This window comes from Dictyostelium discoideum (assembly GCF_000004695.1).
Source record: "Dictyostelium discoideum AX4 chromosome 5 chromosome, whole genome shotgun sequence".
Taxonomy (NCBI): Eukaryota; Evosea; class Eumycetozoa; order Dictyosteliales; family Dictyosteliaceae; genus Dictyostelium; species Dictyostelium discoideum.
The window spans coordinates 429,637-457,136 of NC_007091.3; the positions used below are offsets into that span (position 1 = coordinate 429,637).

A 27,500-nucleotide genomic window follows, 5' to 3' on the forward strand; every position below is an offset into this window, starting at 1 on the left:
AAAAAAAAAACAAAAAAAAAAAATTTAAAAAAAAAAAAAAAAATTGTCCATAAATCTAAAAATTTCCAGCGGTGTTATTTTTTATTTTTTTTTTTTTACTTACATTGAATACACCATTGTGCACTAACCATAACTAAAACTCTTGATGTATTTCTAATTTTTGTATAGGTTTCTTCTGATGATTGTGGTTCGTAGATTGTCATTTTTTAATAAAGGTATATATATGCAGTTATTTATATAGTTATAAATATATTTTTTTTTTTTTATAATAGTGGTATAATTTTAAAATTGTGTTTTTTTTTTTTTTTTTTTTTTTTTTTAGGTTTAATAATAAACTTAAATTTAATGTGCGTTGTGTGTGTTTTTTTTTTTTTTTTTTTTTATTTTTATTTTATTTTTTTTTTTTTTAATTTTGATATAAAATTAGATTTATTATTTTTTTTTTATTTTTTATTTTTAATTTTTATTTTATCTATTTATAAAATTGTATAAATTTGACTAAAAAAAAAAAATAAAATAAAAAAAAAATTGATTTATCAAAAAAAAAAAAAAAAAAAAAAAAAAAAAATAATAATAAAAAAATAATAAAAAAAAAAATTTAAAAAAATTTAATTTAAAAAAAAAAAAAATTGGGTTCTAAATTTGGTATTTTTACCGTACCCCACCAATTTTCAAAAAAAAAAAAAAAAAAAAAAAAAAAAAAAAAAAAACCCCCAGAACACCCCCCCCATCAAATTTTACACCTAAAAATAGATGAGTGTGTGAGTGTGTGTATGTTTGGGTTTATATGTACATATATATTTTTAACCAAAAGAAAAAAAATAATTCATTGAACACACCCAAATAAGATGATTATAATCAAAAAGTTAATTTTTTTTGCCAATAACATATAAACTTGGGGGTTGGGATTATATATATTGAATCAAATAACATTTATTTTTTTTTATTTTTTTTTTTTTCCAACTCAAAACTAAATAATTAAATTCAAATAAAAAAAAATAAAAAAAAAAAAATAATATGATATATATGTCAAAAATTAATGTCAGATATACAAAAAAAATATATATATTAATAAAAAATAAAAATAAAAATAAAAAAAAAATTAAAAAAAAAAATAAAGAAAAAAATTAATTTTTTGATATTTTACAATTATCAATTGTTTATTTTTATTTTTTTCCTTTTAAAGGTTTTATTTTTTTTTTTTTTTTTTTTTTTTTTTTTTTTTTTTTTCCCACACACCAATTCAAATAATTTTCCGTTAAAAGATATATTTAATAACCCTTCAATCACACTTCTTTTTTTTTTTAGCATTTTAAATTTAAAAAAAAAAAATCCTTCATTCATGAATAAAATGTAAATATGATCGATTTCCAAAACATCTTCAAAAAATAAAAATAAAAATTATAAAAAAGAATAAAAATTATTAATTAAATAAAAATTAAAAAGAAGAAAAAAAAAAAGAAATTAAAATAAAATAAAATTAAAAAAAATTAAAAAAAAAAAACAAATAAATAAAAATTTTTTATCATTTATTTTTATTTCTTTGAAATTTATTTTTATTTAATAATTAATAAAAAAAAAAATTAAAAAAAAAATAAATAAATAAATAAAAATAAAAAAAAAAAAAAAAAAAAGTGTTTATAGTATTTCTTTTCTTTCTTTTTTTTTATTAAATTATGAATTGATTACAAATAAATTTTTATTAAATAATTTAAAGCATCATATTAATTGCTCTTTGTGGTTTTTGTCCAAAGTTTTTTTTTTTTAACACATCAAAAATAAAAAAAAATATTCATTGAATAGCCAATAAAAGGATATAAAATGTTAATTTTCAAAATATTTGGTTGATTATATAAACAAAAAAAAAAATGTATTCATACTGGTACTTTTTTCTATTTTTTTCACCTTTTTGAGCATGGCAATTTACAAAATCTAATATTAGAACGGTAATTGTTTTTTTAAAAAAAAAAAAAATAAAAAAAAAAGTTTTATTTGAAATGGGGTTATTTTTGTGATCAAAAAGGTATTCTCAAAATTTTGATTTTATTTTATTTTATTTTATTATTTATTTTTTTTAAATTTTTTTTTTTTTTTTTTAAAATTTTATTATTTAGAATTAAAATGTTGTTTTTTCCAGAGCAATATTTTTTTTATTTTTTAATTTGAATTATCAAAATTTAATAAAGAATTTTAATTTTAAATAGTGCAGTTATTGTTATTTTTTTTTGTTTTAAAAAAATAAAATTAATAAATCTAATAATAAAATTGTATAAATTAAATGGTTGAAGGAGGTTATCTTTAGAAGAACTGATTCTGAAGTACAATTCTAGTGTTTCTTACAATTAAAGAAGAGATAACCTCAGGATCATTAAAATTCTAGTTTATAAATCCTTTTAGGACAGGAGTCGAACCTGTAGTCTTTGGTGGCTCAAATAAATTATTGTAAGCTAAGGGATTCGAACCCTTGTATCAATGATATTGCAGCCTTAATGCAACCCCTTAGACCAGCTCGGGCAAGCTTACTTTTTGAAAATTTTGTAATCTCTAACGATATTAATTTATCAATTACGGAAAAAAAACAAACAACAACAACAATCTCTTTTTTTGATTATTTCATTTTTCATATAAAAAAGACTTAAAAAACAAATAAATAAATAAATAAACTATTTTAAAAAGCCATCTTTTTACTTTATTGTAATTTATTATTTGAAATAGAAAAAATCAAAAAAAAAAAAAAAAAAAAAAAAAAAAAAAAAAAAAAAAAAAAAACCTGGGAACCCAAGTTAATCAGAAAATTTCCAGATTTTTAACTTTTTAAAGAAAAATAAAAAAAATAGAAAGAAAATAAAATGAAAATCACAAACAACACCACAAATATTAAGCAACACAAATGCCTACAAAAAATAAGCGAAATTGTGGATAAAACTCAATTAAAAAAAAAACAATTCAAATACGTCATAAACATCAATCACGAACCAGACGATAAAATAAAAAAAGATTTAGAAAAAAGTTTGGACAAAAAAGATGTTTTAATCAAAAGTAATAATACAATTCAAAATTCGAAACAAAAAAAAAAAAAAAAAAAAAAAAAAAAAAAAAAAAAAAGGTAAACCAACCCCTCTTTTAGAGACCCTGTAAAAAAAAATAAAATAAAATAAAATGAGATCTAGCATCTCAAGGAGAAGCAAATAATAATTGCGTTATCCAATTCAAAAAAAAAATAATTTATCAATTACTATGACCCTGTAAAAAAAAAATTATTATTATTTATCCCTGTAAAAAAAAAAAAAATAAAATGAGATCTAGCATCTCAAGGAGAAGCAAATAATAATTGCGTTATCCAATTCAAAAAAAAAAAATTTATCAATTACTAAAAAAACAACAACAACAATCTCTTTTTTTGATTATTTCATTTTTCATAAAAAAGACTTAAAAAACAAATAAATAAACTATTTTAAAAAGCCATCTTTTTACTTATTGTAATCTATTATTTGTTTCGTTTTGAAAATTTTGCCTCGCACAATCTGTCATCTTAAATTTTAATCTAATGCAATTTATATTTATATTTTAATTTATCTTTTATATTTACATTTCAATTTTAATCTTTTTATTTAAATACACTTTTTTTTAATAAAAATTTTTTATTTGGAAATGTCAATTTAAATAAACAAAAAAAAATTAATTTTCCAATTTTTAATTTCCAAAAATACAAATAACAAAATGTTAAATATAGTACAACTTTCAATCAATTAAAGGTTTATCCATTTATATTTATTAATAAAAAAAAAAAAAAATTTTGTAATTTTAAAATAGTTTCATTTTCATGGACTTTTTTTTTTTTTTTATGTTCACAGACTATTAATTAAAATAAAAAAGTAAATTTATTCTTTTTTATTTTTTTTAAATTTATTTAATTTTTATTTTTATTTTATTTTTATTTGAATTGTTGAGTAACCAGGGTTACCCCTTATTTGAAAAAAAAAAAATAAAATAAAAAAAATGAATTTTTTTATTTATTTAATTTATTTTTTTTCTTATTAAATTATCATTTTTCTCCCAATTTAGTAAAAAAAAAAAAAATTAAATAAAAAAAAAAAAATTAAATAAAAAAAAAAAAAATTAAATAAAAAAAAAAAAAAAAAAAATAAATAAAAAAAAAATCAAATTAAAATTTTTTTATCTCCATTAATTTTATTCATTATTAATATTTTTCTTATCTTTTATTAAAAAACAAATAGAAAAAAAAAAAAAAAAAAAAAAAGTTTTTAAAGAAAAAAAATAAAAAAATGAAATTATTATTTTCAATTTTTATTATTTTTATTACTTTCAATGTAATAAAATCATTTGATATTGATTCAATTGATCCATTACATTGGGAGTCTGATGAAGGATTTGATCATCATAAATGTTGGGGAAAAAATAAAAATTTTGGTTATTATACAGGTAAGTAAATATAAAAAAATATATATATTTTATTTTTAAAATTTTACTAATATTTTTTTTTTTTTTTTTTTTTTTTTTTTTTCTTTTATAAATTTAAAAATAGAATTTGCCTTATCTGCTTATAATACATACTTTCCAACACCAAATGGTATCGAACCAGTTTCATTCTTTGAAGGAGGTGTAATTAGTGCAGATTTCAAATCTCAACAAATGTATGTCCATTTTGGATTAGTTGCTGGTAATTCGACTGTTTGGGGTAAATATTGGGGATTTGGTTCAAATAGTACTGAATATGTTTTAATAAATGGTACATGCACTTCAAACAAATTATCATATCCATTCCCACCTTCTGTTCCAAAATTCAAGAAAGTTGGTGAAACTAAAATTGGTCAAATAGGTAAATTTTAATTATATAATTATTTTTATTATTTATTAATAGTTTATTATTATTATTATTATTTACTAATATTTTATTATTGTTTATTAATATTTTATTTTTAAAACTAGATGTTGATGTAGTTATTATGAAACACCAAGAAAAGTATAATAACTATACCAGACAATGCACATTAATTCAAAAAGGTACTTGCACACCAATGTCAAATAATGTTGGTAATATTGATAAATCAAACAAGGGTTTCACTTTAATGAATTTCTACAAATATGAAGGAAAAGCTCGTAAAGATAAATTCCAATTACCATCAGAATGTTATGGTGTTCAACCAAGTGACTCAACTTCATCCTTTAGAATCAATACAAATAATGTTGCTCAAAATGTTCTTGGTCATAATGAAGATGAACCAAATAAAAAACAACAAAAAACATTACCAAAATCAATTCCTTTCCATAATTTATTTTAGTAGAAAATGAATAAATTAAAATTTTAATAAAAACCTATTTTTACATTGTGATTCACCAATTCTAATTGTTAATAATGATGTTGTATTTCTTAAATAACCAATTATATTTATTGTAACACCTTTTGAATTGATTCAATTAATAATTTGTGTTCTTCATATGTTAATCCTTTTGTTTGAGTATTACATTTACAATTACCACTATCATTTGTGTTTACATACAATAAATCTAATTCCACAACCAATATGTTGAATATCAGATATACAAATTACAGTATTACCATTACAAGTGCCATTTGGTGTGGAACAATCGAGTATAATTTATATTTGAATGCAAAGTACTTCTGAAAATGAAAGTAAACCTGATGATATTATAATATCTTTTATACCTTCATTTGCTCTCTTTTTGTGCATTGTAAAACTTTGAAAAATCAACAGTAAATATGAAAAAAAAAAATTTAAAAATAAAAAAAAAAAAAATAAAAAAAAAAAAATCGAACTTTTTTGGAATAAAAAAATTGTTATAACTTTATATTATCTCTATTTTCAAATATAATTTAAAAAATTTAAAAAATCTGGAAACTATGTATTTAATAGAGGATCTTTTTTTTTTTTTAAAAAATTTATTTATTTATTCATTTATTTATTTTATTATTTATGGTTCAAAAAAAAAATTTCTATGGAATTTTCGTGTCATAAAAAAAATTGATCGTTTTGATTTTTTTTTTTTTGATTTTTTTTTTTTATCATTTTTTCTTTTTCATCTTTTGGCCATGGCTTGTCATAAATATTTATATTTTTTATTATCGTTGACCAAGTTTAACTCAATTTTTTTTAGAAGAAAAAAAAAAAAAAAAAAAAAAAAAAAATCAAGTAAATAGTTTATTTCATTTTCAATCCGATTACAATACTATTTTTTTTTTTTTTTTTTTTTTTTTTTAGATCTTCACCTTTGAAAGTTTGTTCAAAAAAATATATTTTTTTTTTACTATATGATTTGTCAGTGACCGAGGTAAATGTTAAAAAAAAAATTGGTTAAAAAAAAAAAATTGAAAAAAAAAGTGAAAAAAAAATATCTAAAAATTTGCGCGAAAAAATTAAATATGCTTTAAAGTAGCTTATTAAGTGTATTTATAAGTGTATTTAATAATTACATTTTTAATGTACTTTAAAGTAGCTTATTAAGTGTATTTTAAAGTATTTTCGGTTTTTTTTTTTTTTTACTTTTTTTTTTTTTTTTCAATTTTTTTTTCTTTTTTTTTTTTTTCTAGTTTTTTTTTGGTATAAAATGCACTAATTTTTTTTTTTTTTGTTATTTTTGTTTCTTTTTAGCCCAAAATGAAATAAAATGGCAAGTAATAATAATAATAGTAATAGTAATAGTAATAATAATAATAATAATAGTAATAGTAATAGTAATAGTAATAATAATAATAATAATAGTAATAGTAGTAGTAATAGTAATAGTAATAGTAATAGTAATAGTAATAGTAATAGTAATAGTAATAATAATAATAATAATAATAATAATAATAATAATAATAATAATAATAATAATAATAATAATAATAATAATAATAATAATAATAATAATAATAATAATAATAATAATAATAACAATAACATTAGTAGTACGAGTGATGAACAAAAAGAAAAACTATTTTGGAAAGTTTTCAGAAGCAAGTATTTATTTGATAAAATTTTCAATAAAATATATGAAATTGAATGGGTTTATTATAGTGATCCATCAAGATATAATGTTGACAATAGATATAAATTTAGAGATATTCATTCATTAGAGTTAATGTTAGATAATCAATTATTCTCTTTAATAAAAAATAAAATTAATCATAATGATTATATTGAAATTACAGTAGCATCAATTACAATTTTATTTGAAAATTCACAAAGCAAAAGCGAATCACCATCATTAGCACCATCATTAGCACCACCATCATTAACACCAAAAATAATTTGTAAAGAAATTAGTAAAGAAGAAGTAGAAGAAAAGAGAAAAGAGTATTTAGAAATCCTTAGATTATTAATGATATATAAAAGAAAAGAACTTGAAAATTGTGGTGATCTTATTGAGCTTGCAGTACAATCGGAAAGTCCAGACGTGATACGATTATTAGTTAATGAACCTTTTAATGTTAGAATTAATCAAAATGTATTTGAAAATTCATTTTCAAACTCAAATTTATCAACAATCAAAGAGTTGGTGAATTCAAATTCAATCAATTTAAAAAACCATGCATTTGAATTGATAAATGAATCTTTTAAAGAGAAATCAATTTATTTAGTTATTGGATACTTTTTTGATAATAATAAAGTTGAAATACTTAAATACCTATTGAATAATGCATATCTTTACACAAAACCAGACCCAACATCTTTTTTACCTCTTGAAAATCATAAAAAAAAGATGAGAATATCCAGAAATGGTCTTTCTTCAATCACGAATCAACTTGAAAATCAAAAACAAAATAGAGTAAAAAGATATAATATTGGTTTCTACCAATTCTTACGTATTCATAATGAAGATGTAATGAATAGAATTATGGATTTGGATTTAGTTTTGGTTATTCCTCAATCAGATAATGATTTTAACCTTTCATTTGAATTAAGAATGGATAGACCTTATGAAAGATTAATGGTTATTCTTAGAGCTCATTTCAAATATAATTTAAATTCACATAATACAACCGAAAGAGATAAATTAATTCAAGAAAGAATCAATTACATTCGTACAAATAATAATGAAAATTTCGATAAATTAAAAGAATTAAGGAAATTAATTGCAATTGAACTTAAACCATTTAATTTTTATTTTTATTATTTTAATGTATATGGTGAACCAATTGAAGAGCTTGGTCCAGTTCCTAACAAACAAAATGAAGAATCTAATAACTCATTAAAACAACAAGAAGGAAATGATGAAGATGATGAAGATGATGAAGATGATGAAGATGATGAAGATGATGAAGATGATGAAGATGATGAAGAAGAAGAAGAACTAGAAGAACCAGAACAACCAGAACAACCAGAACAACAAGAACAACACCAAGAAGAAGATGAAGAAGGAGGACAACCAGGTGAATTAGATATTGATTTATTTTTTGAAGATCAAGATGAACAATATGAATCAGATAATGAAATTCAGAGAATTGATGAAGGTACATTTTCTTCTAAAACATTTTTTCAAAAAACTGAAACAAATTATAAAAAATTGGTTAGATCTGTTTATGAAAAATCATTGAAATATTCAAAAGTAATGATTATTTATTTAAAAGCAATTAAAGAAGGTGATACTGATACATTAAGGAGAGTTGATTTGGAACATGGCGAAGATTTCAATTTCACATTAGAGTTATCATATTATCATCGATTTGAATTACCAATTGATACCATTGACATGATGATGAAACTTTGGAGCTATTTCAATAAATGTTCATTCAAACAATTTAGAAAAAAGTATTTATATTTTGAATTCTTATCAAAGTTTACAATGTTAATACCACCTCCAAAATTAGAACTCACATATAAAGTACCAAAGGTAAAAGCAACCATTTTCATTGCTACTTTTCTTAGAGATAGAAACTTTACAATGGCTGAGCTATTCATTAGAAATCGTTGTCCTTTTACATTATGGGATCAACTTGGTATTCAAGGTTTTTTAGCAAGGGAGAGGTTCCTATTTTTTGGTGTTGACAAATCAATCTTTTATTTTAATAATAATGTTGATCAGATTCTCTATTTATTCAATCTAATGTTTGAAAAATATTCAAATGAAGATGATAAATATAAAATGATTTGTAGACCATATTACACCACCGTTTTCCATCACTTGTATGACACATTAATCAGAACCAATGGCTTGTCAATCGATCAATTGGAATCAATTCGTAATAGCTTGGAAGAGAATTCATTTTTACCTCAAGATAATCTATTCCGTTGTTTCTTTTATCTTAATATAAGATCTCCTAAATTATCAAGATTCATAATGAGAATTCCTGGTCTAAATATAAATTCAAATTATAATACTTCAAATTATAATAATGAACATCCAATCTCTGGATATAGTTTAAGTGAAAACTTTGATACAAGCTTTTTTTCATATGATTATGTTTTAGGTAGATCTATTACTTTCAAAACAACATTAGATCAAATAATTTTCCAATTAATTAAAAAACTATCATTTGAAATTTTCTCGGACACTAATAGAGATTTAAATGTTTATGGTGGTGATTTCGTTGGTCTATCTTTAAATGCAGATTTACAATATAGTTTAGATATTAGAAGAAAAGATATATTTTGGGAATTATTAGATTGGATTGATCTTCATATGGCTAGAAATGAAAATTTAATTATTGATCAATCATATCAATTTAATTCACCATTAGAATCAGTATTACCAACAAGTAAAATTTATAATGGTAAATTAAAAAATTTTATACCAAAAATTACAACAACAGCAACAACAACAACAGCAACAACAACATCAACAACAACAACAGAATCAACAACAACAGAATCAACAAAAAGATCAATAACTGATAAATATTATGAAAAACCAACTCCACGTGAATCATTATTTAAAATTGATTGGAATGAAAGTAATTTAGATGATCAATTTAAACCAGTTCAAAAATTAATTAACATATTCAAATTCTCAAATGAACTTTTATTTTCAATTTGTAAAGTTATGGAAGTTCAAGAAATTGAAAGAATTTTAAGATTCAATACCTATGTTTCAGATTTTCATAATACTATTTATTATTGGGCTGTAAAAGCAAACAGATTCGATATAGTTTCTTTCATGTTTGATAATTTTAACATTCAAATCCATACAAATGATTCCAATAATTATTTAAAAGAAAAATATTTAATTGAAAATCATTTAGAAAAAGTATTTAATTTACATTCATCAAGATTAGATTATTTTGATGAAAAAGATTCAAAACTTCATTTAATTATTTTAAATGATTTAATTTTTTATCTTTGTAAAAGTAAAAATAATATAATTTATAATCAATTTATTAATAATAATAATAATAATAATAATAATAATAATAATAATAATAATAATAATAATAATAATAATAATAATAATAATAATAATAATAATAATAATAATAATAATGATATGTTGGAAATTAGAAGTAAAATAATTCAAGTTGCAATTCCAACAATAAGAAATGAATTTTATCAAAAAAATGAAAATATAGTAGGTGATAGCAAAACAATCTCAAATGAATCACTTTCTTTAGTAATCAAAAATCAACCAGAGAAAGTTAACCTATTAAAATCAATCATTGAACAACCAGAAATTCAATTGCAATTAAAATCGATTCTTAGACAACTTTTAAGAAATGAAAAAGAAAAAAGAGAATCCAATTAAATTTCGAACAAAATAAAATTTTCTCGACACTAAACGACCAAAATGACTTTATCCAAAAAAAAAAATAAAAATAAAAATAAAAATAAAAATAAATAAATAAAATAAAACAAATAAAAAAAAAAAATAGATTGAGGATTACAATTATATTATTTATTTATTTTGTTTAAATCTTTTAATTTTTAATTATTAAAAAAGGTAAGATATTTTTTTTTTTTTTTTTTTTAATGTTTGGATTGGAAATTAATTGGGTAAAGGAATTTAAAGAGACTTCTATTGAATATAATGAACAGTGTTCGTTTATTCTTAATTTTTTTTATAATATGTTTTTTTTTTTTTCTACCCATTTGAAGATACCATATTTCCATTGCAAAAAATGACTAAATAAAAAAAAATTAAATAATACCCCTTTTTTATTTATTAATTATTAATTTTATAAAATACTTTTTTTTTTTTTTTTTTGGGGTAAAAGGGGGGAGGGGTATTGTATTTAATTGTGTGCTTATGGAATAAATAACCATTGTTTATTTTCAAGGGTGTTTATAATAACTATAAAAAATAAAACAAAAATAATTACAGAGATATTGTTTATTTGTTTTAACCAAAAATAAAAAAAAAAAAAAAAATAAAAAATAAAAAATAAAAAATTGTTTTTTTTAAAAAAAAAAAAAAAAAAAAAAAAAAAAAAAAAAACAAAAATTAGTTTCAATACGACTTGAACATCTGATAAAAATAATAATAATAATGTTCAACAATACAAATAATAATAATAATAATAATAATAATGCAACAGCAATACATTTAAATTGTTATAGTAATAGTATAATACAAAAAGATATACAACAAAGGGAGATAGTGATAGTGGATACATTATTTTCATTATGTGGTGGATATATGGTAGCATCGAATAATATAGGATGTATAAATGTGTGGAAATTGGAGGAATCATTACACCCAAATTCAAAACATCAACAACAACTACAACTACAACAGCAACAACAACAACAACAACAACAGCAATATCAATTGCGTCAACAGGCACATTTAGAAAATACACATAAAACAGTGGGAACTTCATTTTCAGAATTTTATAAACCACATTGTACATTTCGTGCACATGCTCCTTATACACCAATAAATAAAATTCATTTTTTTAATGACCAAATATTAGCTTCAGCTGGTGAAAACGATATAAAACTTTGGTCTTGGGAAAAAATTAAAACTATAATTGATTTGAATTTAGAGAAAATACAAAATCAACATTATAATGATGATATAATAAAATTAGATTGGAAATCAATTTATTTAACATGCATAGAATCACCAAGAATCGAAGGTCATGGTGGCCAATTATCAGAGAAATCTGAAATTAATGGTATTGATAGTCACGGTGCTATATTATATTTCGCAAGTGGTAATAATAATGCCTACAGCTATGATTTAACAACTAGTCAAATCATTTCATGCTATAGAGGTCATACAGATTATTTACATACCATTAAATATAATTCTTCATTTTCAAATATAATAACATCTTCTGAGGATTCAACTGTTAGATTATGGGGTAAGTTTAATAATAATAATAATAATAATAATAATAATAATAATAATAATAATAATAATAATAATAATAATAATAATAATTTTTTTTTTTTTTAATATTAATATAATTTTAATTAAATTTAGATTCTAAAAGTGGTCAATGTGTTTCAATATTAAATCCATTTTATAAGATATCATTTGAAGCACCAAATAATAATGAAAAACAATCACAAGACAGTGGTAGTACAATATATAATAACAGTAATAATAATAATAATAATAATAATAAAAATAGTAGTAGAAGAGGTAGTGGTGGTTATACATCAATTTATTCAAATATAACACCATCATTAACAAATAAAACCAATAAATTTGAAAGTAATTTTAATCAATGGTGTGGTCCTTTAGATTTGGATGAAACTGGTAATTGGTTAGCTGTTGGTGGTAGTACTCTAAGTTTATGGTATTTAGGTAAATTAAATACAATGGTATCACAATTACCAGTGGATGAATCAACTTATTCAATAGTTTTTGATAAAGAGAAAATAATAACATGTGGTTCTGCTGGTTATATAAATTATTTCGCTCTAGATGGTAGACCTTTAATGAGAGTACCCTCTTCTTCAAAAATTTTATATTCTTTATCTTTTAATCATCATAAAAGAAATCAAGTAAGTTATTATAATTTTATTTTAATTTTAGTACAATATCATTAAAAAAAAAAAAAAAAAAAAAAAAAAAAAAAAAAAAAAAAAAAAAAAAAAAAAAAAAAAAAAAAATTAAAACCTATATTCTAATAATTATTTTATTTTTTTATTTTTTTTTAGGTTTTGGTTGCAGGTGGTACATCTCCATTCATAAATACATTTATTAATCAAGAGAATATAGCATTTTCATATTATTTTATAAATGATGATTGAAACTTTTAATAAATGAAACATGTGTTTTATAACTATTTTTTTTTTTTATTCTATTTTTAATTTTCATTAAACCCTCTTTGATTTTTTTTTTTTTTATTTTTATTTTTCTATTTTTTTTTTATCTATCTAACCTTGGGGGTGTTTTTTTTTTTTAAAAATAGAACGACCTAAGAACATAGTTCAAAGAAATATATTTTAATTTTATAAATTTTAAATAAATTAAAGATTAAATAAATTATATTTTTAAAAAAAGATAAAAAAAAAAAGTATAAAAAAAAAAAAAAAAAAATAATTTATTATTTATTATTTGTATTTATTTAATAATAAATTAAAAAAAAAAAAAAAAAAGAAAAAGAATGAAATTTCAAACAATATCATTATTTTTAATAATTTTATTTTATTTTATAAACTTTTCATTTTCAACTATTGCAATTGGATCAAAGGATGAAATTACAAAAGATGATTTAATGAAAAAGGTTTATTATTCTATTCGTCCGGATAATAAAGAATGTTTAACTCCTCATTGTGGTGGTTATTTCATTAAGAAATTGAATTCAATTGAAGGTACTGAAGAATCTCAAGAAATTTATATTAGTGAAATGATGTCAAGTAATCCATTATTAAATGCTACTATGATTGGTGAATTAAAAGAAATTCAAAAACAACAACAACAACAACAACCAATTTCAATTATGCCACAATTTTCAATTGTAGTAAGTGGTGAAATTACACCATCTCATTCAAACGATGGATTATATCATTGTTTACATATAACAGATATTCTTCGTGTAATGTCAATACCATCAGAGGATTTTTTAATTAATAAACAACAAAAGGCAACCATTAAACCACAAGAACAATATTACTTTATTAAACCATCACCATATAAATGTAATGGAATTTTAACAGATTGTCCACATTTGGTTGTAATGAAAGCAAATACATTGGAAATTGAATTCTTACAAAGCTATAGCGAATCTTATAGCAGCTCAATTCCAATGTTAGATCAAAGTTGGTTTAATTCAAGATTAGTATCAGAGAATTCAGATGTTAGTGCAATGGTAAAAGGTTTTATTGTAGGTGAGAAATTAAAAATCTCTTATGTTTATTTAAATACCTTTGATCCACCAACAAAATGTAATCCACCAATTCCAAAACGTTGTGATAATTCAAAACCAAATCAAATTCCAGTTTTTACTCGTACCATTGATCGTTGTGTAATTTTCACAGAATGTATTGAACGTGGACCATGTCATTTAGGTGTACCATCTTGTTCACCAGGTTATATTCCATCAATTATTCAAGTTGCTCCAAAAGGTTGTAAAAAATATTATTGTGATCCTGATTTTTTACCAATAACATCAACATTTAATTAAGATTTTTATTCTATTAAATATTTTATTTAAATAAATATAGTTTTATTTTTTTATATAATTAATTTATTCATATTTATCAAAAAAATTTTTTTTTTTTTTTTTTTTTTTTTATTATTAATTTATTTATTTATTCTATTTATAATTTTTATTTTTATTTTGATAAACAAATTAATTATCAGGTACAGGAGCACATGATTCATCTTTTGAAATTTTTTCTAATTAATAATAAGATAATTAACTTCAGCTGGATCACTTAAATGGTAACTATCTTTAACAGATTTTTTACCAACTGAAATATTAAAGATTTTACCATCAAATGTTGGCAATTCACTTGGATGAATATGAGTATCACCAATTAATAAAATTAAATCTAATCCTTTTGGAATTGTGTCTGTTATAACTTTTTTCATTGAGGATAATGGATTTATATTATATGATCTTACACCCTAAAATTTTAAAAAATTTATAATTAATTAATATTATTTTTATAAAAATAATTTTGTTTTTTTTTTTTTTAAAAAAATTAAACTTACCAATGTTTTATCACCAACTATAACATCTAAAGGTAAATTATCTAAATGTAAATGTAATTCACGTGCTTGAATTGAACCAAATATTGGATCAGCATTTCTATAATGCCATGTGAATAACATTTCTTTTTCTTCAAAGAAAGAACCTGGAGTACGAAGAGTGAAATATTTAAAGAGTGGACGAATAGTTTCTTTCCAACTTAAATCCATTGATGGAACTTGTTGTTCCCATTCAGTTGATTCTGGTAATTTAAAGAAACAACCATATTCTGCTGATAAACCAATCTGAATACCCAAAAACCATTCACTAAGAGTTTTCTTATCACGACCACTCAATATGTATACGTCAGTTTTTGGATCATTTGAAAGTATATCAAAACTATTTAATAATTCTTGAGATGGTCTACTTAATTGTGGTACATTATTATAAGGAATTAAAGTTCCATCATATGCAAATATTAATAGACGACGTTTGCTCTGTTTATAGATATCAACCACCTTTTCAATGTCTAACTTTTGAATGGTTACCATTTTATCAGTATTGGAACTTGCTTTATTTAATTCTTTTACAAAACCCAAACCCCAATGAGAAGCAGTATGTTTTGTAACATATTTTAGTAGCATTTGATGTTTTTCTTCACGTTCTTCAGGTGGCATTAACAAAGAATTATGAATTGAATCAGCAACCTCTTCAGTATTCCATGGGTTAATCATAACAGCACCCGATAGTGATTGAGCGGCACCAGTGAATTCAGAGAGAATTAATACACCATTGTTTTCAGTTTGACAAACTATATACTCTTGAGCCACTAAATTCATACCATCTCTAATTGAAGTGATCAAAGCTGCGTCAGAGATATTATATAATGCAGTCAATTCCGATGGATCAACCGATTGAAAAAGGTAATGAATTGGTGAATAACCTATTGAACCATATAAACCATTGATTCTACCGACCAATTCTTCAACTTCTTTTTTCAATTTTTGATATTCTTCAACGTCTTGTCTGGATGGTACAGCAACTTGAATCAATACCAATTTACCCTTCCACTCTGGATACTTTTGAAAAAGTCTTTCAATAGCTTGCAATTTCTGTGGTATACCTTTGATATAATCCAAACGATCGATTCCAATCAATACTTTTGTACCCTCAAATGATTCTTTTAACTCTTTGATTCTATTTTGAACTTGAGTAGTCTTTAACGATTCAAAGAATTTATCCGGATCAATACCAACTGGGAATACACCAACTTGAACGAAACGATCCTTAAAGTAAACTCCATTGGGTGCCGTTTCAAGACCAACTATACGGGTACATGATTTCAAAAAATGACGAGCATAATCGTATGTATGGAAACCGATTAAACAACAGTTCAATATACCCAATAGTATCTCTTTACGACATGGCAATACACGAAAGATCTCTGATGATGGAAATGGAATGTGTAGAAAGAACCCAATTCTTGCATCTGGTTTCTTTTGTTTTAATATCTCTGGTAATAACATCATATGATAATCGTGTACCCATACTAAATCATTTGGCTTCAATATCTCTGCAACTACACTTGAGAATTGTTCATTTGCTTCCACATAGGAATTCCAAATTCTATCATCATAATCGAGATCTCCTGGTAAATAATGAAATAATGGCCAAAGTACTCCATTTGAGAATCCATTGTAATGTTCATTGGCAACCTTTTCCGAGAGGAATACTGGTATACAACTATAATCTTTCCAAAGTAATTCTTTAATCTCTTTTCGATCATCTTCTTCAATCTCTGCTCCAATCCATCCTACCCATATAAAATTTGATTTTAACCCTGATAATGCTGCTACCAAACCTCCACTACTCATCTTACAACTCCATTTACCATTTGATTCCTTTTTAATTGATACTGGTAATCTATTTGAAACAACAATTAATCTACCTGAAAATCCTGTTTCATTCTCTAAATTATTATCATTTTCATTCATTCTTTTTATTATTAAAAAAAATTAAAATTAAAAAAAAAATAATTAGTAAAAAAAAAAAAAAAATAAAAATAAAAAAAAAAAGTATTCCAATTATTAATTAATAATACTTTTTTTATTATAAAAAGAAAATAGAAAATAAAAAATTTTAATTTCTATTATTATAAATTTATTTATATTTATTAAAAAAAAAAAAAAAAAATTAAAAATGAAAAAATTAATTTATTGTATGATAAAAAAAGGGTTGTGTAATTTTATTAAATTAATAATTTAAAAAAAAAAAAAAAAAAAAAAAAAATGTGTGCCAAATTAATGATAATGCAAAATTATTTGAAATTATGATGGACATCTTACAACTTCTTTTGTTTTTTTTTATTTTTTATATTTTTTTTTTATTTTTTTTTTTATTTTTTTTTTATTTTTCTTACCACTCCCATTTTAATGAGATATTTAATCAGTTCCTTGATTTGGCATTAAATTTATTACCCCTTTAAATTTATTTTTTAAATAATAATAAAAATAACAATAAAAAAAAAAAAAAAAAACATTCCGCATTTAATTTCATTTTTTTTTTTTTTTTTTTTTTTTTTCTAATCTCAATCCAAAAAATTAAAAAAAAATAAAAGAAATAAAAAAAACATATAAATTAACTATACAAATAAATATATTTTCAATTATTGAAAAATTACCTGTCGCAATGATGCAAAAAAGCATATTTATTTTTGTTTAATTTATTTTATTATTTTTTTTTTTTATATTTAATGATTGCATGGTTTTTAAATGAATTTTTTAGATTTCTGATAAAAATAAAAAATAAATTTAAATTGAAAAGAAATAAAAAAAAAAAAATAAAAAAAAAAAAAATAAAAAAAAGTGTTAAATCACCACAGTTAACTATTGTGTGTAAAATTAAAAAAATATATTAAAAAAATAAATAAAATAATTTTTTTTTTTTTTTTTTTTTTTTTTTTTTTTGTGGTTAGAATAATGTTTTTTTTTTTTGGTATTTATTTTATTAATTTTTTAATTTCACAAACATCAACCATCCATCTGTACTAATAAATAATAATAAATAAAAAAAAATAAATAAAAAAAATAAAAAAATATTTATTTAAAAATAAAAAAAAAAATATAAAAAAAATAAAAAATATTTATTAAAATGAAATTAAAATTTATTTTTTTAATTTTATTTTTTATAATTGGTAATTCAATTGGAATTAAAATTTCAAAAGAAATAAATAAAATTAAATTAAATGATATTTCAATAGATGGTGAAATTTTATTAAATAAATCGAGTGATTCAAGTAGTAGCCAATCATCAAAAATCATAAACATTTGGCCAATGCCAAAGAAAGTTTTAAATGGAGATATTACAGTTTACATTTCACCACATTTTCAATTTACAACCAATTTAACAAAATCAACAACTTTAAAAAAAGCAATGGACCGTTATTATAAATTAATTTTTACTGAAGATTCAAAATCACATTCAGGTATTTCAATTTTAAATGTAAATTTTTATAATTTATAATTTTTTAATAATAAAAATAATAATAAAAATAATACTAATTATAATATTTTTATTTTTTTATTTTTTTAAAAAAAAGGAAATTAAAATTTTAGTAAAATCAGAAGATGAAACATTACAAATTGGATTTGATGAAAGTTATGAAATTTATATTGATGATAGTGGCGATGATGGTGGTAAAATTATAGCTGAAACAGTGTATGGTGCCATTAGGGGATTGGAGACGTTATATCAAATGATTGGATTTGATTATCAACGTGAATATTATCAAATTAAACATTGTCCATGGATTATTCAAGACTCACCAAGATACCCACATCGTGGGGTGATGTTGGATACTAGTAGACATTTTTATTCGGTAGATGTTTTAAAGGAGTTTATTGAAGCACTTGCCTATAACAAATTCAATGTTTTTCATTGGCATGCTGTTGATTCTCAGTCATTCCCATTGACAAGTACAACATTTCCAAAGATTACCAAAGGTTCATGGTCAAGCCAAGAGATCTATTCAACTAGAGATATCAAAGAGATCATTCAACATGCTAAAGAATATGGTATTCGTGTGGAGTTAGAGATTGATATGCCTGGACATGCCTATAGTTGGGGCATTGGCTATCCAAGTGTTTTGCCAGCAAATTTCAGTCACTCAATTCAGTGTCAACAACCATGTCCTACCGAATGTAATATACCATTGGATGTTTCCTCCAAAGAATCCTATGTGATTGCCATGGGTTTATTAGAAGAGTTCAATGGCGCTTCAATGTTTAATGAATCATTTTTCCATATTGGTGGTGATGAAGTTGCTTATTCATGTTGGAATAATTCTTTAAGAATAGTCGATTGGATGAAGCGAGAGAATATATCAAGTTTTCAAGATGCTGCCATTTTCTTTGAAATTAAAGCAATTGAACAATTGATTCAGTTGGGTAAAACCCCAGTAATGTGGGAAGATGCTTATTTATTATTTGGTTCAAGTGGTATCACTGAAAAGTTGCCTGAAGAGGTTGTAGTTCAAATATACCATGATCCACTATTGGCTTTAAATACAACTAGAGATGGTTATAAAACTTTACAATCACCTTATTGGCCATACTATTTAGATAATCCATCAGTTGATTGGGAAAAAGTTTATGAATTCGAACCTTCAAATGGTATACACGAAAAAAGACTTCGTCTACTATTGGGTGGTGAAACTTGTATGTGGTCTGAATTGGTTGATGCAAGTAATTTATTTGCAAAAGTTTTCCCACGTGCTTTTGCAACAGCTGAAAGACTTTGGTTTTCTATAGAAAATTCAAATTCAACAACTTTTGCAAAACCCCGTTTAGAAAGATTCCGTTGTTTTTTATTAGAAAGAGGCATTGGTGCTGCACCTTTAAATTCAACTTCCCCTGATGATCCAAACTCATGTTATTCATCCTAATTAATTAATTAAATTTATTTATTTTTATAATAATAATAATAATAATAATAATAATAATAAATAAATAAATAATAATAATAATAATAATAATTTTTTTTTTTTAAAAAAATGAAATAAAATAATTGCAGTTTATAAAAATAAAAATAAAAATAAAAATAAAAAATAAAAATAAAAATGTAAAAATTGATTTAAACCCCTTATTTTTTTTTTTTAATTTTATTAGTATAAAAAAAAAAAAAAAAAAAAAAAAAAAAAACCCCCCATCTTTATAATTAAAAAAAAAAAAAAAAAAAAAAAAAATGATAATTTTAAAAAGGAATATAGTTTTTTTACTTATAATAATTATTGTTTTAGGTATATTTATAGCAACATCAATTGAAATTAAAAATTATAAATTATCACTAAATCAAAATAAAAATGAAATTTCAAAAAATCCACCAATTTGGCCAGCACCGTTCTATGGTCAATTTGGTAATAATTCAATATTAATTTCAAAAGAATTTAATTTTACAATAATATCTGATTCAACATTATTATTAAATAAAACTTTATCAAAATATTATAATTTAATATTTACTCAAGATAATTTAATTAATTCATCATCAAATACTTTAAATGTATGTATCAAATAATAATAAAAAAAAAAAAAAAAATATATTTTTCTAATCTCTTTTTTTTTTTTTTTTTTTTTTTTTTTTTTTTTTTAAGAAATTAAATATTAATTTAAAATCTAAAAATGAAATATTAAAATTTGGATTTGATGAAAGTTATAAATTAATTATTAAAAATAATGAAAATTCAAAATTAGAAGGTAATACAGTATATGGTATAATGAGAGGATTAGAAACATTTTATCAATTAATTAAATATAATTTTAGTGATAATTCATATTTTATTGAAAATTGTTTACCATTAATTATAAACGATAAACCAAGATTCCCACATCGTGGTGTGATGTTGGATACTAGTAGACATTTTTATTCGGTTGATACCATTTTAAAAGTTATTGAATCATTAAGTTATAATAAATTCAATACTTTACATTGGCATATAATTGATTCTCAATCATTTCCATTATCAAGTAAATCATATCCAAATTTAATTAATGGTGCATGGTCAAAAAGTGAAATTTATTCGTATCATGATATTAAAAGAATTATTAAGTATGGTAAAGAGAATGGAATTAGAATTCAATTAGAAATTGATATGCCTGGTCATGCTAAAAGTTGGAGTGTGGGCTACCCGGATTTACTGCCTCATGGTTGGAATGATTCGACAACAACGATCAAATGTCCGGACTATGACGTGCCGTTAGACCCTTCCTCGCCACTATCACTACCAATCTCATTTGGATTATTATCAGAATTCTCTGGCACAGATTATGGCTATAATCCAAATTATGATGATAAATCTAATAATTTATTTAATCTTACAGTTGATGATTTATTTCATGTTGGTGGCGATGAAATTGAATATCAATGTTGGAATAATTCAAAGAGGATTAAAGACTGGATGAATGAAAATAATCTAAAGACTTTTCAAGATGTTGCAAAACAATTTCAATTGAAAATCATTAAACAATTATTAAAAATTGGTAAAATTCCAGTATTGTGGGAAGACACTTTTCAATTGTTTTATAAAGATTTACCAAAAGATGTTATTGTGGAAATTTATCATGATCAATCAACCGCTATCAATGCAACTAATAATGGTTATAAAATAATCTCATCGATTGCTAGATATTGGTATTTAGAATACTCTTATTCAAATTGGATTCGTGCTTATAATTTTGAACCAACTTTAAATATTTCAAAATCAAATATTCATTTGGTTTTAGGTGGTGAAGGTGCAATATGGAGTGAATCAATTGACTCAAGTAATTTATTTCAAAAATTATATCCAACTTCTTCTGCTATTGCTGAACGTCTTTGGAGTCCAATTTATTATACTAATTTATTAAATGCTAAATCACGTTTACAATCATTTCGTTGTTCATTATTAAAAAGAGGTATTAATTCTGCTCCTTTAAATAATTCTTCACCATTATCTGCTTTTTCATGTTATAATTCTTAAAAATAATAATAATAATAATAATAATAATAATAATAATAATAATAATAATAATAATAATAATAATAATAATAATAATAATAATAATAATAATAATAATATAATAATTATAATTTATAAAAAATAAAAAATATTATGATAATTGTAAAAAATTTAAAAAAAAAAATAAAAAATAAAAAAAATAAAAAAATATAAAAAATAAAGTTTAATTGAAACTAAAAAAAGTTTTCATTTAGATTATTCATATTATTAATATCTTTTTTTTTTTTTTTTTTTTTTTTTTTTTTTTTTTTTTTTTTTTTTCGTGTTATTATTACCAAAAAAAAAAAAAAAAAAATTAAAAAAAAAATTAAAAAAAAAAAAATATTATTAATAATTAATAATCACTCAAAGATATAATAAAAATGAAGATTAAAAAAAAAAAAAAAAAAAATTTGTAATCTCATTTAATAAATTTCTATTTTTGTAAAAAAAGAAAATGATGTGAACAAAAGAAATTCAGATAAAAATAAATTTTTAAAATATTTTCACCAAACCAAAAAAAAAAAAAAAAAAAAAAAATTAAAAAAAAATTAAAAAAAAAAAAAAAAAAAAAAAACCCAATCGCTATTACTCTCATTATTTTCCAATAATATTACTTTTTTAAAATAATAATAATAATAATAATATTCATACTCACCCCTTAATAATCACAATGATTTAGAAAATATATATTGAATTCAAATAATAAATAACGATATCAATAAAATATTAAAATTAATAAAATAAATAAAATAATAAAAAAAGTTATTAAAAAAAAAAAAAAAAAAAAAAAAAAAAAAAAAAAAAAAAAAAAAAAACATTTCAAAAATAAAAATAAATACAAACATAAAAACAAATAATTAATAATTACAATATCTTTTTATTAAAAAAATTATACATATACAAACAAAGATGATGACAGAATTTGGTAGTGCAATGACTTTAGTCACAGGTTTAGTGGCATATGGAGCTTATGTTAAATCAAAGAGGCAATCTAATCATTATTTATTGAAAACCAATAACAATTTTGATGTAGAAAAAGAGAATTTCAATTACAATAATAATAATAATAATAATAATAATAATAATAATAATAATAGTAATAATAATGATAATAATAATAATAATAATAGTAATAGTAATAATAATAATAATAATAATAATAATAATAATAATAATAATAACAATAATATTAATGTATGTAAATTTAATTCTTATATATATATAATACATTTAAATACATATTCATCATACTAATTTAAAATACAACAATTACATATGTAATAGGATAAACAAATTAATGGTACTAATATTTTCGATTCTAATAATCAAATAAAAAGGCGTTTATTTGATTAAATTCTAAAGGGGTACTCTCCCCTCTTTTAAACAAAAAAAAAACAAAACAATATATATAATATTATAAAAGTAAAACAAACAAACAAAAAAAAAAAAAAAAAAAGCGCAAATGTAAATAGAAACAATAAAATTAAAAAATATTATATTTAATTAAATATAATTTTATTTATTCAATTTTTTATTCTTATATTTTTGGTTCTTCCTTTTCTTCTTGTTCATCTTTTTTATTTTCTTCTTTATTTTTAATTAAATTACATTGTCTATCATAACCATGTTTTTCAATATCTTTCCAAGTTTCGGCGGGTTCAGAGATAGTTTGCATATAATACATTTCCATGAAACCTTTAATTGTTAATCGTTCATCAAAACAATCAAAACATTCTTTAATTTCAGAGACTGATGCTTTATCAAATGGTTTACCATTGCAACCAATTGCAAAATCATCTAATTCATCATCTGATAAACATTGATCACCATCTTTATCGTATCTTGAAAATATTTCTTTTAATGCTTCCTCTGCTTTACTTGAAAAATAGCCATCTTCTTCATCAATTAATTCAAAAACATTTATCTTTTTACCCATCTTTTTTTTTTTTTTTTTGATTTCCAATAATTACACAAAAACGAAGATAAAGAAAAAAAAAAAAAAAAAAAAAAAAAAAATTAAAAAAAAAAAAAAAATAAAAAATTAAAAAACGAAAAAAAAATAAAATAAAATAAAATAAAATAAAATAAAATAAAATAAATAAAGTATTATAAAAATAAAAAAATAATAATATCTTTGAAGGATGTATACCTATTGTTTTTAATTTTTTTTTTAAAATTTTTTTTTTTACTTATTTACTTTTAATTTTTTTTTTTTTTTTTTTTTTAATTTGGAATAACAGTTTCAATTAATAATGGATTACTAATAGTTCTTATTTGTGTTTTTCTAACTGGGTGACCTGAAAATAAACAAGCTTTGAATGTATTTGTATAGATTTTGCTTTTAACGTAGGCAGTTGTATCTGGTTTTGCTCTTGGGTGAAATTTTACTTTACCATTACCTTTTTTTAAACTGAATCTTTTTACTGCTGATGATTTTGTTTTAATACAATAACTACTTGCTACTTTTGTTCTAGTTACATTTAATATCTAATAATAATAATAATAATAATAATAATAAACAATAATAATGATAATAATAATAAAAATAATAATAATAATAAATAATAAATAATAAATAATAATATTAGTAAATAGTTTAATAAATATTAATAATTTAAATAAATTATTGTTTGATATTATATATGTATGTATTATTTATTGATTTTTACATTAACATTTTCATATAATCTTGAAAAATTTAATCTAAGATTATTAAATAATGAATTCATTTTTTTTTTTTTTTTTTTTTTGTGAAAGTGATTGCCAAACAATGAAAAATAAGAAAAAAAAAAAAATGAAAAAAAAAAAAAAAAAAAAAAAAAAATTGAAAAAATCATTTTCGCATTTTTACAAACCTGTTATCATTTATCACAACAAAAAAAAAAAAAATAATAATAATAAAAAATAAAAAATAGAAAATAAAAAATAAAATAAAACTATTATTGGAATTCCCAAAATTTTAATCATTAAGATAAAAAAAAAAGTATTTTAAATAATAACATGATTTTAATATTTTTTAGATTTTTTTATTTTTTTTTTTTTTTTATTTTATTATATTGATCTGTACACAATAATAAAACAGCCAAAAAAAAAAAAAAAAAAAAAAATTGAAAATAAAATAAAAAAAAAAAAAGGAAAATAATAATTTGTTAATCAACAGTTTTTAATATTTTCTTTATTTTCATATTAAAAAAATGATTTGTACTGTTATGATTATAATGGTGGCAAGTAATGATTTCGAAAATCTATTATTATTACCATTACTGTAATGTTGATTTAAAGGTTTTGATTGTTTTGGATAATCATTTGATAGTATATAATAAAATTTCAAAATATTTTCATTTGTACATCCATTTATCGTAATTTTAATTAATAATCCTGTATTTTCATCATGATATTTACCATTATTATTATTATTATTATTATTATTATTATTATTATTATTATTTTTATTATTATTATTATTATTATTATTATTATTATTATTATTATTATTATTATTATTATTATTATTATTATTATTATTATTATTATTATTATTATTATTATTATTATTTCCTTCCAATTTACAATATAATTTATCATTTGTTGAATTTAAAAATTTACAATCATTTTCACCAATTTTTATTATTATTATATTATTATTATTATTATTATTATTATTATTATTATTATTATTATTATTATTATTATTATTATTATTATTATTATTATTTTTGTTTGTATTTGATAAGAATGAACCATTTATTATAATTATTCCACCAGATTTCTTTAAAACACTATTGACTTTTTTTGGAATTGGATTTATACAGAATGAATAAATTTTATCAAGTGGAATAGAATCTACAATTAAATTAATATTCATTTTACCAGGATAATATGTTTGATTATAAATTTCAATTCTTGAATGATTTTCTACAATTTTAATATTATTTTGATTAATTGTATAAAAATTATTACCATTGTCATTATTATTATTATTATTATTATTATTATTATTATTATTATTATTATTATTATTATTATCAGTAGTTGTTATTATTAATTTAGTTTTATTATTTGAAAAGTTTTCACCAATAATTGTAATTGTATCATTATTTAAATTATCATTATTATTGATTATTATTGAATTAATAATTGGTGATGCAAATGAAAATGAAATATTGTTATTTTTATGTAATGAATTATCATAAAACCAAAAATTATTTTTACCAGAACCTTGATTGAAATTAATGAAAATCTTTGTAATGTCGTAATTTGGATTATTAAATTCAGATTCATTTAAAATTATTTGTGTACCAAAATTAGTATGAAATTTATATTCTTTAAAAATTCTTAAAAAGTAACCACTTATTAATGTTGGTCCACCTTTAGTTGGAGGTCTAAATTCATTTACTTTGTAAGGCTTTGGTACTGGTAAATTGTATGATAGTTTTTTATTACACTCAGTTTCATTGGTAATTGGCGACGTTGCACAATATGTTGGTTCAATTGAATAGAATCTACTCATTAAATGGTTGATATTATTGATTTCACAAATTCTTTTATTTTCAATCAATTGACATTCAAATATTAAATATTTATTTACTATTGAATTTTCAACAAATTCAAATTCATTGTTAAAAGTATCCAAATGAAATGTCCAATTTGTAAAATAGGTTGAATTGATTGGAAATTCATATCTTATATAATTTTCTGTATAATTTAATACTTTAAATTATTAAAAAAAAAAAAAAAAAAAATAAAAAATAAAAAAAAAAATAAAATAAAAAATAAAATAATTAATAATAAAAGTAAAATGTGTTACTAATATTATTATTATTTTTTATTCTTTATGTTTAAATTTTTTAATTATTTTTTTTTTATTTATTTTTATTTTTTTATTTTTTAATAATTTAACTTACAAATTGGGCTTGGTGTATTGACAAAGACAAATGAAAATGATTTTGAAATTAAATTAAAAATTAAAAAAATTGATATCAAAATTATTTTCATTTTATTATTTTATTTTATTTTATTATTTTTTTAAATAAATAATTATTTATATATATATTTATTATTTATTATATTTTTACTTTATCAATTTATTTTTTTATTTATTTATTAATTTTAATATTTAAATAAATAAATAATTTTTTTAATTTATTTAATGTTTTTTTTTTTTTTTGGAAAATTTTGAAAATATTCAAGAGTTATAAATTAAAAAAAATAATAATTAAAAAAATAAAAAAATAAAAATAATAAAAAAAAAAAAAACATCATAAATTAATCATCCATAGCAAAAGTCAGTTGAACTAATTTTAATTATTATTATAATGAACCAAATCAATAATTAATGTGGTTACATTTTTTTTTTTTTTTTTTTTTTTATTTCTCCTTTTTTATGTATACTCGATAATGTGATTTGTACAAAACGAC

At 20.3% G+C, this 27,500-nt stretch overlaps 11 protein-coding genes and 1 non-coding gene across 12 annotated transcripts; 7 read left to right on the forward strand and 5 right to left on the reverse strand.

Annotated features, from left to right (window-relative positions):
• Positions 1 to 2,441: 2,441 nt before the first annotated feature.
• tRNA-Leu-AAG-7 lies at positions 2,442 to 2,523 on the reverse strand. The gene has a single exon. It is a non-coding gene; the product is annotated as a tRNA-Leu (tRNA).
• A 1,763-nt stretch (positions 2,524 to 4,286) lies between these two features.
• DDB_G0287581 (hypothetical protein) lies at positions 4,287 to 5,303 on the forward strand (the record flags this gene model as incomplete). The annotated part of the gene is made up of 3 exons (XM_632063.1): positions 4,287 to 4,443; positions 4,547 to 4,840; positions 4,951 to 5,303. 3 exons carry the CDS (start codon positions 4,287 to 4,289, stop codon positions 5,301 to 5,303), a joined length of 804 nt encoding a protein of 267 aa, XP_637155.1.
• Positions 5,304 to 6,648: 1,345 nt separating this feature from the next.
• DDB_G0287651 (hypothetical protein) lies at positions 6,649 to 10,701 on the forward strand (the record flags this gene model as incomplete). The annotated part of the gene is made up of 1 exon (XM_632012.1): positions 6,649 to 10,701. One exon carries the CDS (start codon positions 6,649 to 6,651, stop codon positions 10,699 to 10,701), a length of 4,053 nt encoding a protein of 1,350 aa, XP_637104.1.
• Positions 10,702 to 11,442: 741 nt separating this feature from the next.
• On the forward strand, positions 11,443 to 13,160 carry thoc6 (WD40 repeat-containing protein; the record flags this gene model as incomplete). Its single annotated transcript, XM_632013.1, has 3 exons — positions 11,443 to 12,262; positions 12,385 to 12,911; positions 13,068 to 13,160. 3 exons carry the CDS (start codon positions 11,443 to 11,445, stop codon positions 13,158 to 13,160), a joined length of 1,440 nt encoding a protein of 479 aa, XP_637105.1.
• A 356-nt stretch (positions 13,161 to 13,516) lies between these two features.
• DDB_G0287655 (hypothetical protein) lies at positions 13,517 to 14,536 on the forward strand (the record flags this gene model as incomplete). The annotated part of the gene is made up of 1 exon (XM_632014.1): positions 13,517 to 14,536. One exon carries the CDS (start codon positions 13,517 to 13,519, stop codon positions 14,534 to 14,536), a length of 1,020 nt encoding a protein of 339 aa, XP_637106.1.
• A 215-nt stretch (positions 14,537 to 14,751) lies between these two features.
• On the reverse strand, positions 14,752 to 17,040 carry tpsA (alpha,alpha-trehalose-phosphate synthase; the record flags this gene model as incomplete). The annotated part of the gene is made up of 2 exons (XM_632015.1): positions 14,752 to 14,982; positions 15,070 to 17,040. The coding sequence occupies 2 exons, from the start codon at positions 17,038 to 17,040 to the stop codon at positions 14,752 to 14,754; spliced, it is 2,202 nt and encodes a 733-aa protein (XP_637107.1).
• Positions 17,041 to 18,196: 1,156 nt separating this feature from the next.
• On the forward strand, positions 18,197 to 19,988 carry nagD (glycoside hydrolase family 20 protein; the record flags this gene model as incomplete). The annotated part of the gene is made up of 2 exons (XM_632016.1): positions 18,197 to 18,547; positions 18,645 to 19,988. The coding sequence occupies 2 exons, from the start codon at positions 18,197 to 18,199 to the stop codon at positions 19,986 to 19,988; spliced, it is 1,695 nt and encodes a 564-aa protein (XP_637108.1).
• Positions 19,989 to 20,287: 299 nt separating this feature from the next.
• nagC (glycoside hydrolase family 20 protein) lies at positions 20,288 to 22,061 on the forward strand (the record flags this gene model as incomplete). Its single annotated transcript, XM_632017.1, has 2 exons — positions 20,288 to 20,605; positions 20,697 to 22,061. The coding sequence occupies 2 exons, from the start codon at positions 20,288 to 20,290 to the stop codon at positions 22,059 to 22,061; spliced, it is 1,683 nt and encodes a 560-aa protein (XP_637109.1).
• A 930-nt stretch (positions 22,062 to 22,991) lies between these two features.
• DDB_G0287599 (hypothetical protein) lies at positions 22,992 to 23,585 on the forward strand (the record flags this gene model as incomplete). Its single annotated transcript, XM_632018.1, has 2 exons — positions 22,992 to 23,280; positions 23,506 to 23,585. 2 exons carry the CDS (start codon positions 22,992 to 22,994, stop codon positions 23,583 to 23,585), a joined length of 369 nt encoding a protein of 122 aa, XP_637110.1.
• Positions 23,586 to 23,619: 34 nt separating this feature from the next.
• Positions 23,620 to 24,018, reverse strand: DDB_G0287601 (hypothetical protein; the record flags this gene model as incomplete). Its single annotated transcript, XM_632019.1, has 1 exon — positions 23,620 to 24,018. The coding sequence occupies one exon, from the start codon at positions 24,016 to 24,018 to the stop codon at positions 23,620 to 23,622; it is 399 nt and encodes a 132-aa protein (XP_637111.1).
• Positions 24,019 to 24,305: 287 nt separating this feature from the next.
• DDB_G0287603 (hypothetical protein) lies at positions 24,306 to 24,811 on the reverse strand (the record flags this gene model as incomplete). The annotated part of the gene is made up of 2 exons (XM_632020.1): positions 24,306 to 24,569; positions 24,752 to 24,811. The coding sequence occupies 2 exons, from the start codon at positions 24,809 to 24,811 to the stop codon at positions 24,306 to 24,308; spliced, it is 324 nt and encodes a 107-aa protein (XP_637112.1).
• A 452-nt stretch (positions 24,812 to 25,263) lies between these two features.
• tgrP1 (immunoglobulin E-set domain-containing protein) lies at positions 25,264 to 27,077 on the reverse strand (the record flags this gene model as incomplete). Its single annotated transcript, XM_632021.1, has 2 exons — positions 25,264 to 26,792; positions 26,987 to 27,077. 2 exons carry the CDS (start codon positions 27,075 to 27,077, stop codon positions 25,264 to 25,266), a joined length of 1,620 nt encoding a protein of 539 aa, XP_637113.1.
• Between the last annotated feature and the right edge of the window lie 423 nt (positions 27,078 to 27,500).